The sequence below is a fragment of the Euleptes europaea genome, chromosome 3 (assembly GCF_029931775.1).
Source record: "Euleptes europaea isolate rEulEur1 chromosome 3, rEulEur1.hap1, whole genome shotgun sequence".
In the NCBI taxonomy this organism is placed as follows: domain Eukaryota; kingdom Metazoa; phylum Chordata; class Lepidosauria; order Squamata; family Sphaerodactylidae; genus Euleptes; species Euleptes europaea.
This window is the reverse complement of record NC_079314.1, coordinates 82,432,704-82,450,985: the sequence shown is the minus strand read 5'-3', so window position 1 is coordinate 82,450,985 and position 18,282 is coordinate 82,432,704. Positions and strand designations below refer to the sequence as shown.

Sequence of the window (18,282 nt, the reverse complement as noted above, 5' to 3'; positions counted from 1 at the left end):
ACGTCACCCCATGGGTCAGGAATGACCTGGTGCTTGCACAGGGGACTACCTTTACCTTTAATGTGATTTTTAAAGGTTGTAGTCCTACAGACCTTAATTGGGAAAAGTTAGTTTAAAAAAGAACTAGCGAGTGATTGATACAACAATATTATTGACTTTGTCTCTTTTGAGGTATGTTTTAGGTAGCTGTTCAGCCAAGTAGTTGTTTGATTGCTCTAAATAATGGGTAGATGCTTTTCAGCTCATAGTGAGCTAATGCATTACAAGGTGAAAGCTAAGATAGCAGTAAAACTATCCCATGGTTCAGTTATAATATATAATGGTTTTAACTATCCCTTATTATCCAGCTTTCCTGATATTTGAAACCTCTAAAAGAATGGAAATGTTCATGGTGTTGTCATAGCAAAAATGTGGCTTTCTCTTCTCATAAAATATTGTCATGGCTGTGACCATTATCAAATCTGTTAATTTCCCTTTTTATTTTACATTTTATTATTTACATTCTGTATATACTTTTTTCTTTAAAAATAAGTTCAAGTGCTTCGTGTATAGAAAAAGATGTGTATGTATTGAAAATCTGATTAAGGTTTCAGTCCTTAGCACAATTACTAAAGGAGTAAATCCACTGAATTTGATGTGACTATCTTTGGAGTTAAACATTCATAACATTGGGCAGCATCTCAAGCTGCTCATTTTGCTTTGCTGTTTCTGATATGGGAGCTAGTAGGAAAAGTAATTAATAGAATCCTGACTACTGTTTGTGTTGGGTTTTTAATGAAAGGTGGGTTATTTAAATAGAGAAATAGTGTTAAAATGATTTTTGCAGTTAAATATTTATTTGTCTCCTTCTCTTTAACATGGGATGTATTCAGAGATGACATCACACTTCTCCGGCAAGAAGTTCAAGACTTGCAAGCTTCACTTAAGGTTGGAAGCATGCATCGCTTGTTATGCAGTCCCCCCCCCTCAAATTGTCACATGTGTCAGAAAATATCCAAAGTTGTGCGCTCATAAAATGTGTTTAACTTTCTTTGTTCAGGAGGAACGATGGTACTCTGAAGAACTGAAGAAAGAATTAGAAAAAGTGCAGAGGCAGCAAGTAATTGCTTTAAAAATACTTGAAGTGGTTTGCAACAAGCAGTTTGTTATCAACCTTGACATGGAAGATTAATACCTTTTTTGTAAGGCACGTGGCCTGATTCAGTTAGTTCCATAACTTTTTTACTGAAATAATTTAAGAGTGTCATGTTCATGTATTATATTCCTAATGCATACCATGGACAATCTAGGCAGTAGTGCTAGCAAGATAGACAGTTTTGACCTTTGGACACAAAGCTTCCACGCTCCCATTTGGTTGTTTCCTGCTTGTCCTTTGGCTCCTGCTGGGCTATGAACTTGAATTTCTCTGTTTAACTAAGCTTTTACAATGTAGAACTTAGCTTTATATCTCTCCTCAGTTGTGTTGTATCTCCTTCATCAGATTTCCTATTCCTCCTTCATCTTTTCCCCCCTGCTAAGTCTGTCTTTCCTTTCTGTCTCTTCTAATGGGGTATGAATGGCTGCAAGCTAAGTGCTTTTAAAGCTACAAATGATAATAAAAAATAAAAATAAAAAAGCTCAGATTTGTATATAATAATTGACAGAAAAATTCTTGGCTCTTGAGTTTTTTCTCCATTCCCCCCCTATATTTTCTGGTTACAAGCAAGTGGAATTGAATCTACCAAGCACAGCCCCTTTTATTCACTAAATAAATTCCAATGACATAACTGGAAGTTGTGTGTGTGTGTGTGTAAAGTGCCGTCAAGTCGTGCATAACACTAAAACATAGTAGATTAGGCCTTTAGTGCATGGTAGATAAACTCTTGCATAAACATTTGATGTGAAGTACAGTACTTGTTAGTCATGGAAACTTATTCCAGTTCAAGATTATTTTCAATCGTAAACATATTTATTATCTTGGCCTTTTCTAGTGGTAGCTGCCCAAATGAATTGCACTTAGAATTGCTTTGTAACATGACTACAAAATGTACCTTTGCACCTTCCAGGATTAGAAGTCTCTTAAATACCTGTGAAAATATTTTAGCTATCGCTAATATTTTGTGTAAGCATTTACTCTAGTGTCTTCTTTTTAAGGAGTCTAAACCTGATGGACCATCAACTGCAGCATCTTCAGGTAACACTTTTTAAAGGTGGTTTCTATGTGGATAATTATTCCAGTACTGTGAGTGAGAAAAACAAGATCTATGAAACGTAGTTTTGATTATGGTGTTATTGTATGAGCTCCATATCTCTTAAACACATTTTAAGGATGTATAAATATGTCTTCTGTTTCTATTTGTGTTTACATATTGCTGTGATGAGCCTTTTTGTTTCACCCATTTTTGTTGCTAGTTATTTGTTTGGTTTTGCTTTTTAATGCCATTTTTATACTATTGACACAAAAACAGGCATACAACTAGAAAGTTAAATGCTTTGCAAACCATAGTTCATTGGTTCTTGTAGGTTATCCAGGCTGTGTAACCGTGGTCTTGGTATTTTCTTTCCTGACTGTGAAAGCCTTCGACAATACATAGTTCATTGTTTTGTCTGAATCACTAGGATAAAACTGTGGCTTGGAATCCTGGTTTGTAGGACAGAGAACAAACTACTGTCTGTTACCAACTATGGATTGTCTTGAATGTGTTCAGCTTTCTAGTTGCATGTGATGGGAGAGAACACACAAGTCTGAAGATTTTCCAGGCTTGTTCTTGCAACCATGGTTCCTTCTTTTGTGAATCGTGCCGTTGCCTAAGAACACTTTCCTGGGAGTTAACCCCACTGAATCAAAAGAATTCTACTCCTGAGTATCCCTGCTTAGGGTTGCTCTCTGAATTTCCTATTATGTAAGTATTTCAATTTAAAACCTTTGCTTTAGTTTAGAACCCAGCCTGTAGTTCCAGAAACTCAAGAATTATTCCAGTGTTTTGATGAAGGAGGATGGGTTATTTTCTTTGGAATGTGTGTGTGTCTTTGATGCTTTTTCTTCTGTTAAACGTGATTGCTTCAACTTGTTTGATACCTGATTTTCCTTTTTGATGTAGCTGATTTTCCTTTTTGATGAAGCTGATGTAGAAGTTATCTTTTCTACCAAGCTCTTGGATGTTCTGGGAAGCTTCCAATACCTGCTACTTCTTTTTGTTATAAATAAGGATTTAAATGTAGGTGTCTTCAGACACCTGCTCGAGGTGCCTTACAACCAAAATAGAAGATTCAGGCCATAAAAACGAATCTATTCAAAATAAGTCAGGGCATAAATACAGCCATCTTGATGTCCCTGATTGGGCAGAAGTGGGGGACATAAATTTTGTAAATTAAAAAAAACCCCCAACATAAACGCCACCTGGGTAAAAAGAGAAAAGGTTTCACCTGGTGCCAGAGGAATATGGATTATGTGCAAGGTGAGTGTCAAGGATGAAGGCATTCCAAAAGACAAGGCTCCACCACTGAAAAAATCCTGTCTCTGGTTGGGAGGAGGCAGTCCAAGTACCATGTAGGTGATGGTGTGTGGTGTTTGCATACTAGATTTTTTTGCTCTAGATTTTTCTGTACTTACGGAACAATGCTTTACTCATGTATGCTGTTGTTGGTTATTCTTTATTGAATGTCACATTATCACTATGAGGGTTTTAGAAATTTTGCATTTTAAGATTGATATGTTAACTAGTTTCCATTAGCAGTAAAGTAGCTAAGCATATGTTCATTAGCACAGAAAGATCCTAATACAGTAAAAAAAAATATTTTTTTGATGAGATTTTATCGTTATAGGTATTTAGAAAACCTTTCTCCAGTCTTAGATTTGTTAAATGACTATACCTTCTTTCTAGAATTAGAATCATTACAAAATCAGCTGGAGGAGAGTCAAGTAGAAAACTTCAATGTTAAGCAGATGAAAGACTTGTTTGAACAGAAAGCAGCCCAGCTGGCCACTGAAATTGTGGGTAAGTACTTAGAATTATTATGTAATATGGGTCTTGTTTGTTTTTAAGTAGAATGAATGACTTTTTTGTGTGATATTTCTCATAACTAGATCTTAAAGCTAAATATGATGAAGAAACAAGTCTGCGTGCAGCAGCAGAACAGAAAGTGACAAATTTGTCACAGGAGCTAAAGAAAGAGAGAGAGAGATGCGAAGATTTAAAAACTGAGCTGGTAACTTATATCATATGACTATAGTTTTATCATTCTTTTTCCCAGTTAAAAGGGAATGCTTTTCAGCTGTGTAATCATTCTGTCCACTATAATTTTATGTTTTAACAGATTATTTTTCATCATTAAGTGATTGATTTATGGTAGAAAACAAGGGCATGTATTAATCTGGTCTTATTCTAAATTCAGAATTTTCTATTTTATTTATGTAATTTCTCTTTACGTACAAGGCTGCTTTGTACTTGCATGGTTTTTTTTCTGGTAAAATTTGTAATTTATTATGCCCATCTATACTGCAAATCTCTGGTAAAATGTGATTTGTCCAGTGCAAAAGTTAATAACTACAGCTGTTATAGATTTTAACTTTCATCTAACCTATGAAATTGGAGCTGGTGTTCTAGAAGATACTCAAACAGTATACAGAAATATTGTTACATGCCCAGTTCAAGATGCAATGGCACAGAGAAGCCAGTGTTCAAAGCATGTTTTCAGTCTGATTTCTGTAAGACTAATTGCGTCTGCTTTTGTAAAGCTCCAGAGGCCTGGTGTGGAAGATGTCACTGTTCTAAAGAAGGAATTAGTCCAAGTTCAAACATTAATGGACAAGATGACTTTGGAGCGTGAAAAAGAATCTGAGAAATTGAAAGAAGAGTGCAAGCATTTGAGAGCAGAGTGTACAACCTCAGAGGTAATCTATTCAAAAATATAGCTGCAGCTGAGCCAGAGTCCTTGTGTGAAAATAAAAGTTTACTGTATAACAATGTTAAGTGGTGCTTAGATACATAACTTGAATTGATGGTACCATCTTTATAGGTTTGTGTCGTTCTTGGAAGTTTGTCTATATTAATAGTCACAATATTATTAAAATATTTATTCTCCCTCCCCTTTTGTTTCTGGCTCAAGGCAGCTTGCAAATCTAAAATTAAAATGTACAGTAAACCACCAAATAACCCCCCCTTGCCCATAGCCTACACCATATTAGAAGTGAATAAAATAGCCTTGCAGTGTCGCCTAAAAACTTCAAGAGATTGTGTCATCCTCACCTCTTTAGAGAATCTGTTCCATATAATGGTAGCCACTGTAGAAAAAGAATGGGGTCTGGTTGATTCCAGGCAAGCTACTTTAAGCAGGGAAAAGCCAGTTAGTGGTAACCTGAAGACCATAATTGGTACACAGGGACATGTGGAGAGAGACTGTTCTGGGCTGTGAAGGGATGAGATTTATTTTACGTCATTTACACCCTGCCTTTGTCCTCAGTGGAAACCCAAAGTAGCTTAAATCGTTCTCCTCTCCTCAATTGTATCCTCACAACAGCCCTGTGAGGTAGGTTAGGTAGGTAGTGTGTGTGTGACTGGTCCAGGGTCACCTAGCAAGCTTCCATAGCAGAAGAGAGATTCAAACCTGGGTTTCCCAGATTGTGATCTGACCATACACTACACTGGCTCTGTAAAGGTTGTCACCGCCTTTCTTTAACTTAGCTTGAAAATTTTCCCTAAGGGGCTGATCTATTTTTCATGTTAATGCATGTGTCTTTAATCTTTTATTATGATTTCAGATGCTTACTTTCAGTTTGTTTGCTGACAGAATTTTCAGATAATAATTAACAGCATCTATTTACTAGAAACATTGGGCAAGAATTTCTTTTGTGCATCCTCATGTGTACTTGTGCATTTACTGTACTTAACAATGAATTATGCCAGCTACTTTATTGTCTGTTCTTTATTGTCTATTGTCAAGCATGCTGGTAGAATTTGTATATGAGTTACACGGATTCAGCTGCAGATACTTGCAAATTTTTTAAAAATGTAAACATGAAACTTTCCTGTAACTATTTTTTATCAATTGCCTTTTAAGACAAACCGTTACTTCAGAAATTGCTAGGTGACTGATCCTAACCAGGTTTTCTCAGAAGTAAGTCCACTTGATTCAGATACACAATTGGGAGCAAGCCCCATTGAACTCATTGGATCTATCTTCTGAGTAAACATGCTTAAGATTATGCTGTAAAGTTACATTTAAATTTATAGGATCTTTTTGTCTGACTGTCAGCTCTATATTTACCATCATTGCATTAACTCAAGTTTTGTTACATATTTTCATATATTATGGATAGGTACTCCATCGTCTTCTTTAATTACAGATATTGCTCATCACACATAACTATTATATAAGAAAAATATTGAAAGGTAGAAAATGAGCTTAATTGGTGTTATTTTGCCTTCTGTATTCCATAAAGGTACATGTAAACCTTTGTTGTGCAGAGTCCGAATCTAAAATAAATTTGCTTTAATATCTCAACTTTAGGGAAGATGGCTATATATTATTGGATGAAAGGTTCTCTACATCTACTGTTAAATCTTGTAGTCAATCTATATAGTTCATTTAAATATATGTTTAATATAACATGCATTTATCATTGCTTTCTTTCACCATCTACCCATCATTTATTTTTGCTGCTTTCTAATGGAGGTCTTTAAACTTGAGGTAATATTTCAGAAACCAATATCTGCATTTGTTGCTTCACTTTCCAAAGATGATTCAAGCACTTGTTAAAACAGATAGGTACTTATTTGTGTATGGACATTTAAATGAGACAGTGTAAAACAATTCATTTTTTGCAATTATTTTAACCATTATGCAAAATGTTTGTATATGGATAGTACTGTTGCTTCAAAATCTGACCACAGAAGTGGGGAAGTCACAATCATGACTCACTAATAACATGATCTTATGCAGAATTTAAGCCTGTTGAAATCAGTGGGCTTAAGCTGGTGTGACTCAGCATAGGATTGCACTGTAAGTGATCTCTAATTTATTGACTCTCCGAATTGTGAATTGCCTCCATTGAAAAGTGCTTCAAACTGTGCCTTTTCATATGCATATATCATCATTTGATGTTGTGATCAGAGTAATAGCCATGCATGTATAAACTCACGAGCTGTTTTGAGTCTATGGCAGTAAAGAGCCCATTCCTTGCAGTAGATGTTCTTACCTACTGAACTAAAGGCACTTGAGAAAGGGCCCAGTCCACATAATGCTGCTGTTAAGGGGACTTATAAAAGGAGAGGTGGTCTTGAAGTATATACATTGAATTCAGCCTGAAAGCAATTATGCCCAATAGCCGTTATGGGAAAGGTATCCATATTTTAAAGAAATTATTGCTTCTGGGTTGTCTTAATGGGCAGTATGCTGTACAAAGTGCATTACAGTAGTCAAATATTGCAGGTTAAGGAAACATGGATGTAGTATGTAGGGATGTATTCTGTCAAAGGTCAGAGCTTATTCAATAAGTTTATTCAATGCAGCAGGTAAAGCACTTAACTGGTTGCTTCTGCCACTTTTTTGTTGTGGAACACCATAGGCTTTGCACCTGCTCTAATGGAGAAAGTTGTCCCATTTGTCACAGGCAAGCTAACACTTCCAGAATGTATCACTCTGTTAAAGTGGTCCAGTAATGAGAGAAAGCAGAATATTTTTAACTGAATATGCTTTCTGGTCAGTGGCATACATATTATACATGTGTATCATGAAATGTGAGGAAACAGTATAAATGAGAGAACTGCAAAAACGTTTAGAGCATCACTTCTGAAAATCAGTACTGGTGTGATAGTGAAACATGTTGCAGTTTATTATTTTAGTATAAAGATCTAGAGTGTTCCCGGATAGGGCACAGAAAATGTAATTAGATGGCATCTCTGTCTCTCACACATAGTATTTTTGTCAAAATAAAATGCAAGGGACCTTTTACTTTTGCCTTAACTGATCACTCGCACAGATTTGCCAACAAAAGGTGTGTGTTTGTGTGTTCATACTTATAAAAGAGAAATCTTTCTCTTTTTATTTTTGTTCTGTTAGCAGTGATGGCAGCAAAGAAATGTTACTACTCTGCTACTGTAGCATCAGCTAACTTACACCATCCCAATTCTTCAAGGTAGCTCAGCAACCAAACTCTGAGCCTTTATTGGCTCAGGAAGAGACAATTAGCAGTGATATGTTTACCAATTTTTTTGCTGATAAAATATCGAGAATACACTCTGATCTGGATGTCAGTTGTAACATAGAAGACAGGGCTAATACATCACTTGGGATCATTTTGCCCCAGTTCCCATAATGGATGACGACAAGATCCTGGGATTGGTGAAGGCCTCTGCTTGTACTCTGGATTCTTGCCCATCCTGTCTGCTAAAATCATATAAGGAATACAACAACAAACCCTTAATATCTATTATAAACCAATCACTAACTCAGGGTCCCTTCCCTCGGCCACTCAAAGAGGTAGTTATCTATCTGCTACTTAAAAAAACCATCCCTACAAAAAAATGATGTGGCCAATTATTGCCTGGTCTCTAACCTGCCCTTTCTTGGCAAAGGGATTGAGAGAGCAGTAGTGGACAAATGCCAGATCTTCTTGGATAGCTCATCTACTGCAAACACTTTTCAATCTGGCTTCAGGCTGGGTTATGGGACAGAGATGGCGCTGCCAGCTTTAGGTGACGACCTTCATCCAAGTGTAGACAAAGGCCATGCCTCTTTGTTGCTATTATTCGACTGATGTGCAGCCTCTGATACAGTAGATCATACCATCTTGTTGAGGCACTTGGAGGCAGAAGTAGGTATTGGGAGGAGTGCTGAACTGGTTCAAATTATTCCTCATGGATTGGGCTCAAAGGGTTACTATTGGAAACCAATTATCATCAGTATAGAACCTATCCTGTGGAGTTCCACAGGGCGCAGTATTATTCCCCCATGCTTTTCACTCTCTAGGAAAAATTATTCGTAGTTTTGGGGTTGGATGTCATAATTATGTGGATGATATCCAGCTTTGTATATATCCTTATCCAAATCCCCTGGTGATGCGGTAGAGGTCCTGAATCGGGCTTGGCTGCTGTGGTAAATTGGCTAAGAGTGAACAAATTGAAACTAAACCCTGAAAAATCAGAGGTAATGCTGGTTGGGAAGGTGGAGATCTTGAAGGACATTGTTCTTCCCACTTTTGGTGGAGTTCAGCTGAACCTTGCTGACTCAGTTAAGAGACTTGGGGTTATACTGGACCCAACATTATTACTGGAGAAGCAAGTTAATGCAGTTGCTAAAAAGCTTTCTTCCAGCTCAGCTTAGCCCAAAAGATGGCAACTTACCTTGATATGGCTGATCTGACTACCTGGATCCATGTCACAGTAATGAGATTAGACTACTGGCAATGCACTGGACTTTGGTCTCCCATCAAAATCAGTTCGAAAACTCTGGTTGGCTATTATGGCGAGCTAGATGGAGCACATGTATTACTCCCATTCTTCAGTCACTCCGCTGGCTTCCCATCAGTTACCAGGCTCAATTTAAAGTATTAGCTATCACATACAAAGCCCTTCAAATCCTTGGACCCTCATATCTGCAAGGCCACCTTGCCTCCAGTGCTCCACTATGACAGCTTCGTTCGTCAGAGCAGGGTTTTCTGCAGGTCCCAACCTGCAAATGGGCAAAATCAACAGCTGCCCATATACGTGCATTCTCTGTTGTGGCCCTCGCCTTATAAAATGGTCTGCCTGAGGAGGTCAGGAAGGCTCCCACTCATGGCTTTCTGCAAACTATGAAAAACTGAATTATTCAATAGGGCTTTTACTTAGATAAATTACTAGGGACTGTGGTCTATACTACTGTGTGTAGGTTGCTGAAACTGGGATCCTACTATGTAATTTTTGCATCATTTAATGTGTCATGTTAACACTTACGTTTTGCTTCAGTTCTGCTTTTACATTTCTGGTTGGCTCTACCCTAATTCCTATTGCATTGTTCATTAGATCTACCCACAGCACAATCTTGAGTGGGGTGGTGGTTAGGGAGTGTTCAGGGACAGTGCAGCCGCTCCTCCTCCTGAGCGGCTTGCTGCCATGCACAGCAAGCCAGAAAGGTTATTATGCAGAATACCCTGTGAAATTGCTCCATAGGGTTTCATGGGGCTGCACCAGCACTTTTACTGGTGCAAGTTGGTGCCTGCAAAAGGGGGCGCTCCCAGGGCGAAGGGTTTAGGGAGTGGACTAAAGTCTGCTCCTCCCCTGGGAACTCTCTGGGAATGCCCCCTTAGGTGCCAGCATGAGCCCTTGCACCGGGGAAATGCGGTTGGTGAGGCTGTGCCAGCGCCTGAGACTCATGCTGCCATGCTGCTCCCCGGAGCTGGCACAAGTGGCCCTGTGCTGGCATTAATGCCAGTTTAGCTGGTGCACGTGTCACTAACGCTGGTGCAGGTGTGACGCTGGCTTCTATCTCCTTTTGGCTTCCGCCTTGTGGATGGCTCTGCCCATGTAATCCTCCTTGAGTACCTGTGAGAAAGGCGGTCTGTAAGTAACATAAATAAAAATAAATAAATATTCATACATATTCTGTTTCTGAAGACCTTTGGGTATTATTTCTATAACATTGTTTCCATCTTTTCATGGAAAAATTAGAAGAAATGATGTTGTGATAAAAGACTAGTATTCTAGAGGACGTTGCTTTAGAGATGATTTGTATTACTCAGAGATCATTTTCTCACTTGTGAATTCATTCAACTGAAACTTACATGCAATAGATTTCTCCAAACTAAGATGCAGTTGATCTTCTGAGATTTTTTAATGTCTGTTTGTTTCTTAAGGCTACCATCAATCAGTTAAGAGCTGAACTCGCCAAAGGACCACAGGAGGTTGCTGTGTATATTCAGGAGCTTCAAAAATGTCGAACTTCAGTGACCGAATTAACACAAAAAAATCAGGTAAGAGTTATATTGACATTGCCTTACCTGCAAGCATCATTTAACAGCAGGGACCATACTCCACAAGTGTTTAACTAAAGCCGGGCATCTTGTATTTCTACCTTCAGAAATGTAAAGGGTTTATTAATAAACCTGCAGTATATGGAATTAGCAGAATTGAGGGGGGAAATTAAGTGGTTTAGCTGTGGCTAGACTATTTTGTAGTGTTCGTGTTGTTAAAATAACATACTACCTGCAATCCTGCATTCATTGCAGCCCCCCAAAGTAACTTGGAAATTTTGGGGGGCTGCCATGAATACAAGCTTCTTTTTAAAAACAAACAAAGAAACAAACATTGGCGCCCTTGTATCCTAAGTACATGTTTTTTGTGCTAGTGCTCCAGTTTTTCACATCAGATTGTAAAATTTGGGAGTGATTCGGCTAAGACTTCAGATTGCATCTTCATGGGATGAGGAGAATAGGATTAGCAATCTTCCTGCCTATCAGCATGCTTGTCCAGTCTCTGGGCCCTTCTGATGTGACTTCAGCGGGACAAATCAGAAGCATAGATCCAAGGTTTTCTGCATTTTCAGTCAGTTATTGTTAGTACACCTTTAACTTCAAAAAGGTTTTCCTTTGAGTTATCAAATATGCAGTAATATTTTCTAGGAAAGAAACTGGCCCCGTAAATTTAGACGTATATAACCGTTTTCCTTTTTTAAAATAAAAATGTGTGCTATTGTGCTTTTTGGCTAATTTATGCTACATTGCAAACCACTAACTGGACAGATATGGGCAAAGGGACAGAGACTGATTCTCCTGCACGTATCAATAGCTTCTTAGATTAGGTGGGTGGCAACTTCAGTTGTGGGACTAAAACTCTGCAACTTTCTCCCCAGAGGGACTCACGTGTCCCCCTCTGTTGTTTTCCAGCCTGTGGGTAAAGACAGTTCTGTGTTAACAGGTCTTCCTCCTTCCTGCCTTAATTGTTGTTTATATGTTTTTGTATGTGTATTCTTATTGTTTTAATGATGTGTTTTTGTTTGGTTTTAATGGATTTTAAGACATGATTTTACTATATATGCTTTTAATCCATCAGCTGCTTTGTTGGCCCTGAGGAAAGCAGAAAGGCAGTGTATGAATTTTGTAAATAAACTATGCGTAATTCAGTAAAATCCCATTTTGAAATTTTTGACATGAGCTTTCAGAGCAAAAGTTTTCTCTCATCTCTGGCAAAAATATTATTTAAGACATTTTTAACCCATCTTTGTACTCATAGACTTGAGCTGGGTTACAGTATTGTTAAAAAAACAAGATTAAAAATCAGTTCATACAATCAGAGGTCATACATAAAACTACTCATTTAGAATGGATCTTATCTACCGTACAGTTGATTGCAATGGTGTTGGCATGCTAATGCAGAAAATGCTCTGGTTTGAGCAGACAATGAACATATCCATTTGTAGGTGGCACTCTAAGCAGACCTTGATCTGAGGAACAGTGTACCAGAGTGTATTGGAACAGGTGGTCTTGCAGGTGTGAAGGTCCTAGGCTGTGAGAAGCCTTGACACAATAACGGGAGCTTGAATTGAGCCTGGAAACAGCCATTGGTGTGATCTCAAAACTGGTGTAATATGCACATTCTGACCAGCTCATTCTAATAAATGAACTACAGCATTCTATACCAGGTGAATTTTCCTTGTTGTCTTCAAGGGCAGCCGTGTATGGAGTGCATTACGATAGTTGGCCCTTAAGATAACTGTGGCACCTTAAGATCAGTGTGGCTTGACTGGCTCAGACCAAATAGGAAATTGTGCCGGATGAAGATATTTATTTATTTGCTGAGAAAATTTCTGTTCCACATCTCTAGGGAAAACATGCGTTTGACCACATCATTATTCCTGTTTCTCCATCAGGAGAGCTGATTCGAACATCCCACCTTGATTTTTAATGGAGTAAAAAAAATATGATTTTGCCTCTTCCAAAGCAGGGAACATTATGCTCTCCAAGACTACAGCCTTACAGGTTAATGAGAAAGTGACACAATTTTTAAAGTTCACATTTTGGTGCTTCAATCATGTATTATAGCATGTGAGACAAACTCAGTGCTCTGATGTAAAAATCATTATCTTGCATTACAATAAACTACAATGTAATTTAAATTAATCTGATACTGCAGAGTCTGACTGAAAAGTTGAAAAAGAGGGAGTTGGATTATACTCAGTTAGAAGAGAAACAAAGTGAAGAATCATTAATTAAGAAGAATTTGCAAGCAACACTTAATCAAAAGGACTTGGACTGTCAACAACTTCAGGCAAGGTTGTCTGCATCTGAAGACTCATTGAAGAGGTTACAGAAAGAATTGGATGAAAGGGGAGAAGCAAGTCAGAAACTTAAGGAGGAATTGTCAGAAGCTGAGACAAAGTACCAGCATCTTAAGGCAGAGTTCAAACAGTTACAGCAGCAAAGAGAAGAAAAAGAACAGCATAGCTTGCAACTTCAGAATGAGCTGAATCAGGTGAGTTTATTTCACAGAAGAGTTTACAGTTATTTTCCCCATCAGCTTCCACTGTCAGGTCAAAATTGCTTTTAACAGTTGGGAGGGAGGGTGGAACAGAGGACAGCCAGCCAGCTTTACAGTAAGTATCAGTTGATATTTCCAACCAGCCACTTTTAACAAATATTACCATAAGAACATAAGAAAGGCCCTGCTGGATCAGACCAAGGCCCATCAAGTCCAGCAGTCTGTTCACACAGTGGCCAACCAGGTGCCTCTAGGAAGCCCACAAACAAGACGAGTGCAGCAGCACCGTCCTGCCTGTGTTCCACCGCACCCAAAATAATAGGCATGCTCCTCTGATACTAGAGAGAATACCATGCAGTGCCTGCTCCAGTTCTATACATCTCTTGTGGGTTGATGGAGATGTATTGAATAACTGAAGATTCTACCATTCTGTCTGGAATTATGGAGTCCTTCCAGTGGCCTCCCTAGCAACCAAGAGCGAAAATTCTAGAATTACATCTAACAGACAGAATTCAGCTGGACATTGATTTTGTGGTCAGAGGGTCTGCTGCAGATTAACAGAATTTGAAGGAAAGGGTTTTCTTTGAAATAAATATTGGCTTGACTAACCAGTTTCTAGAAAGAAAATGGCACTCACTGGAATTCTTGTGTGATACCATCACAGAGGGATTCATTCCACCCAGACTATATTTTCTCATGAACAATATATTTGTATTATTCATGTCTACCACAAAATATCCAACAAACTTGAAAGGAAATACCAGTCAAAAATCCCTAGTACTTTTATAATCCTGGCTGCTAAAGTCCTGGCCAAATATGAAGGCCTTATAGCACTTCTGGGATATTTTTCAGTAAGGTTTCAGAGCAGCCCCTGAGAACACATCTATAGTTATCAAAATGGAGGTAATTTTGTCAAGATAAATGTTTCAGGTCTGTATTAGAGATGTGATGGGATACGGTGGGGAAGGAACAATCTGTTAAAATACAAATATTATGTAACAGTTTTAGCAGTGTTTTTGTAATCCTTAACTCATTCATTGCTTATGGAACTTTAACCCGTAAGCTCAGCTCTTGAGATTGCTCGTGGAAAGCGCTGTAAAATCTAGTATATTTTCTGATATGCTGGTATAATGTGCTCTGAAAGGCTGGCCCGTATTAATAGCAATTTGTCTGGTTCTGCGTAAAGTCACTTTATCTGTCCTGTTCCAAATAGATATTGGGCCCACATTTGGAAGGGCTCTGTTCTTTGATCTAGGAGTGTTTTGACTGAGGTCTTGTCTTGTTATAAGGAGAAACAAAGCCTAAGCTTGGACAAATCTGTTGTCTCAACTGTTTTTGATAGAAGAGACATATTTATTTACTTTATAGTCTGCCTTTTTTTGCTGAGACTGCAAGGCAGATTACACAGTGTAAGAAAATGCAGTCAAATGGTGTTAGATGATCCAACAAATAGTGCAATAGGACTAGCATTACCAAAATTAGAAACAATGCAAAAAAAAAAAAAAAAAGCATATCCGATATGGTAAGTTGTATACAATACAAAAAAATGGAATTACAAAAGTAGAAAATTATGCAGTGAGAGCAAGCTAATACATACAGTGAATAGTGGAGTAGACTAAAATCTTATTCCTTTTATAAAAGCACCCCACATCCCATTATTCTACAGTCTGATTTCCTTTGTAGAAATGTCTTATTCCTTTTATACAAGCATAGATGTCTGGTCCACTTGCTTGTTGACTTGCCTGAGAACTGAGAAAGGTTGATTAGTTTTCTGGCTTTTTTGAAATATTTCATACAGGATCGTTCTCGAGTTGTATTTACTTGCCTCAGTGACACAATTGATGAATTAAAATTATGGTATAGTATACTTTTTAGTTTGCAATAATGTCCATACATAGATTACTTGTGCATATTCAAACTGTATATGACTCACTGAAAGTGTAGCCTCAGTGAGGATGACCTAATTGATGCCATAGTTTTAAAATACCAAAAATGAACAAGGGAAGTAAAAATATGAAGAGATTGATAACCTTCATATGGACACTTGAAAATTACATCAGCATTGTACATTGCAGAGACGGGTACTTCAGATAAAGTGTTCAGTGTAGTTGTTAGAGGTTTGTCCAGTGGCAGGTGCCATCTCTCAATATGACTAGTTGATTGTTTATCCATTTTTGTCTCAGATTATACACCCCCAAAAACCTCTGCACCTCTCTGGAGGTATGTCTTACCTGTTCATGGAACCCCCAACCAGATATCTGCAACAGGGAATTGTTTTCACACATGCCCACAGGCACATAGTTGCTGTTCAGACAGTCAATGCAGAGGCCATCACCTCTTTGAAGGGTGGGGCTGAATGAATGTCACAGTCACTGTTAATCTGTCTGATTGGGCTCTAAGTGTGGTTCTCAACTGAGTGATGTGAAACATGCACACAGTACTTAGTGTTGGGTGCTGTGATAGTACACAAATGGCATTGTTTCTCAGTAAAAGATAAAGCATTAACCATGAAGGAGGGGGCCGAAGCGCCATAGGAACCGGCATGACTCCATGCCACTTTGTGCCGTGATAAGCGGCATGGTCACCGGCCCAGGGGACATTTATGCTGGTGCCAGGGAGTGACGCAGCAGCATGGGCCTTGGCTGCCGGCATTGCTGTGCAGGCAATTCCCAGAAGTGAGTGCCCATGTCGACATCAGGGTGGGGGTGGGGGTTCCCGGGGCAGAGCTGACAGTCAGCTCCCACACCCCTTTTGGTGTAGCCTCATGCAACTCCTTGGGGGAGTTTGAAGAGTTTCTATTTTTAAATACATTTATTTTGTGTATTTTCTGGCTGAGAAGCCTCTGAGGAGGCGGTGTGGCTGCGCTGCTCCCGGCCATCGACTAACTACCCCTCTTTCAGGAATGGGCTGTAAGAGTCTGCTGCAACAGTTTCTGGGAGATAAATGAGATGGTTTTCCCCTCCAGTTACACAATAAACTTCTGGAGACAGAGCGTCAACTTGGGGAAGCACATGGGCGGCTAAAAGAGCAGAGACAATTATCTAGTGAAAAGCTGATGGACAAGGAACAGCAGGTGGCTGATCTTCAGTTAAAACTTTCACGTTCTGAGGAGCAGGTAAGGATTATATGCAAGATCAAATTTCACTTGCACTGAGTTTATGTCCTATGTTTTGTCACTGGAATATCCTTTTCATTCTGTTTAAAGGAGTGTAGTACCCAGTAAATGTAAAATTTACCTTAACGCATTTATCCAGGGAACACTTTAAACTTTGAAGGAAATTCACTGATAACTGGATTAAAGGAAAAACCTACTGTTGTTCATCAGAACCAAGATAAGGATATTGGCTGTCACAAATAAAACTGGTTGTTGCAAAACCAGTTAGATAGCCACAGAACCTCTTTATAGGGCTTTGTGAAGTTACTTGTCTAGGTTTTGGGAAATGGACCATGGCTTCTCTTTATCTGGAACTGAGACCAGTAGCCCATCTTGCATGCTGTGGACAATATCTTCCTTGCTCTTCTCCCATTGCTTATTTGGGACCTCTTAAAGTTTTTCAACTCTGGAAAATTGTCAAAATGTTGAACCACGCTAAAAACTATACCTTCCAAAATTGCTTCTGTCCCCTTTCTTCTCACTATGAAGACTTACAAAGTAGGTAATATGATTGCTTTTAATGGATCAGTGTTTTGGTCTCCCTTATCTTTACTGGCATTTGATGTTTATTTTCTCAAGGTTTTCCTTGGAGTTAGGCCGTGATACCTGTTTGGTTTTAATTAAAACCATGCAGTAATTAAGACTATTATTACTGTTATCCAACACAGCACCTAAACATTCTAATTGTTTGAAACTTATTGATAATAAAGCAGCGATAAAACAGCATCTTAACAATGTACATTTATTATACTTTGGCCCCTGTCTGCTTGAAAAGGTTCTTTATTGATTGAAAGCTGACTATTTTGTCATGGAGAAACATAAAACATGGTTTCAAATTAATAGTGACAGGTCTTTATCATATTTTTTTCCATTATTAGACCAAATGGTTAACACTATTAAAGTACTAAATTGTGCTTATCAGTTTTCAGTCAACAGTCTGTGACTATTTTTCTAAGCTAAAGGAGAAAGCAGCCAATGCAACCGAATTGCAGCATCAATTCGATAAAATGAAACAGCAGCACCAGGAGCAGCAGAATCTTCAGCAGAGTACCACGGCAAAGTTGCGAGAAGCCCAGGTAAGGGAATTCATCCTGCTAAGGAAAACAAAAACATGTTTCCCAGGTACTTCGATGTAATAGTTTCATATTTAATTGTGCCATTGTATTTTTCTTGTACCCCCAAGAATGATTTGGAGCAAGTACTACGTCAGATTGGTGATAAAGATCAGAAAATCCAAAATCTTGAAGCTCTGCTGCAAAAGAGTAAGGATAATATTTCCTTGCTAGAAAAGGAAAGGGAGGACTTGTACGCCAAAATTCAAGCTGGGGAAGGAGAAACAGCAGTTCTTAACCAGCTGCAGGAAAAGAATCATACATTGCAGGAACAGGTAAGTTTAAAGGGAAAAAATTACAACTAAAGCTTGTTACTTTATAACAGAAATGTTCAGTGAACAATATGTAAACTCTGTAAATTGCTATATCAGATCCTTTTTGAAAAGGCAATACTCATAGGAAAAACAAGAACAGAATATTGAAATCATCTCCATATATAATTGAGTACCCCACCTGATCCTGAATTAAACTTTCCATTGTCTCTCAATCCAGTGCTTTTAATATATTCAAAGGCAAAATGTACTCATGTAAAAGACTTTTGGACTGCTCACCAAGTTCTTCTTACCAACCTATTTGAAGACAT

The 18,282-nt window shown here is 38.3% G+C and overlaps 1 protein-coding gene across 3 annotated transcripts in view; it reads left to right on the top strand.

Annotated features, from left to right (window-relative positions):
* The window catches only part of EEA1 (early endosome antigen 1), a 68,177-nt gene that overhangs the window by 16,923 nt on the left and 32,972 nt on the right, over positions 1 to 18,282 (top strand). For all 3 annotated transcript variants that reach the window (XM_056845717.1, XM_056845716.1, XM_056845718.1), the window contains 11 exons: positions 873 to 927; positions 1,040 to 1,099; positions 2,134 to 2,173; positions 3,864 to 3,977; positions 4,067 to 4,188; positions 4,718 to 4,873; positions 10,814 to 10,930; positions 13,089 to 13,427; positions 16,399 to 16,548; positions 17,544 to 17,663; positions 17,771 to 17,974. In XM_056845717.1, coding sequence (XP_056701695.1) covers positions 873 to 927; positions 1,040 to 1,099; positions 2,134 to 2,173; positions 3,864 to 3,977; positions 4,067 to 4,188; positions 4,718 to 4,873; positions 10,814 to 10,930; positions 13,089 to 13,427; positions 16,399 to 16,548; positions 17,544 to 17,663; positions 17,771 to 17,974 — 1,477 coding nt within the window. The remainder of the gene's footprint in view (positions 1 to 872; positions 928 to 1,039; positions 1,100 to 2,133; positions 2,174 to 3,863; positions 3,978 to 4,066; positions 4,189 to 4,717; positions 4,874 to 10,813; positions 10,931 to 13,088; positions 13,428 to 16,398; positions 16,549 to 17,543; positions 17,664 to 17,770; positions 17,975 to 18,282) is intronic.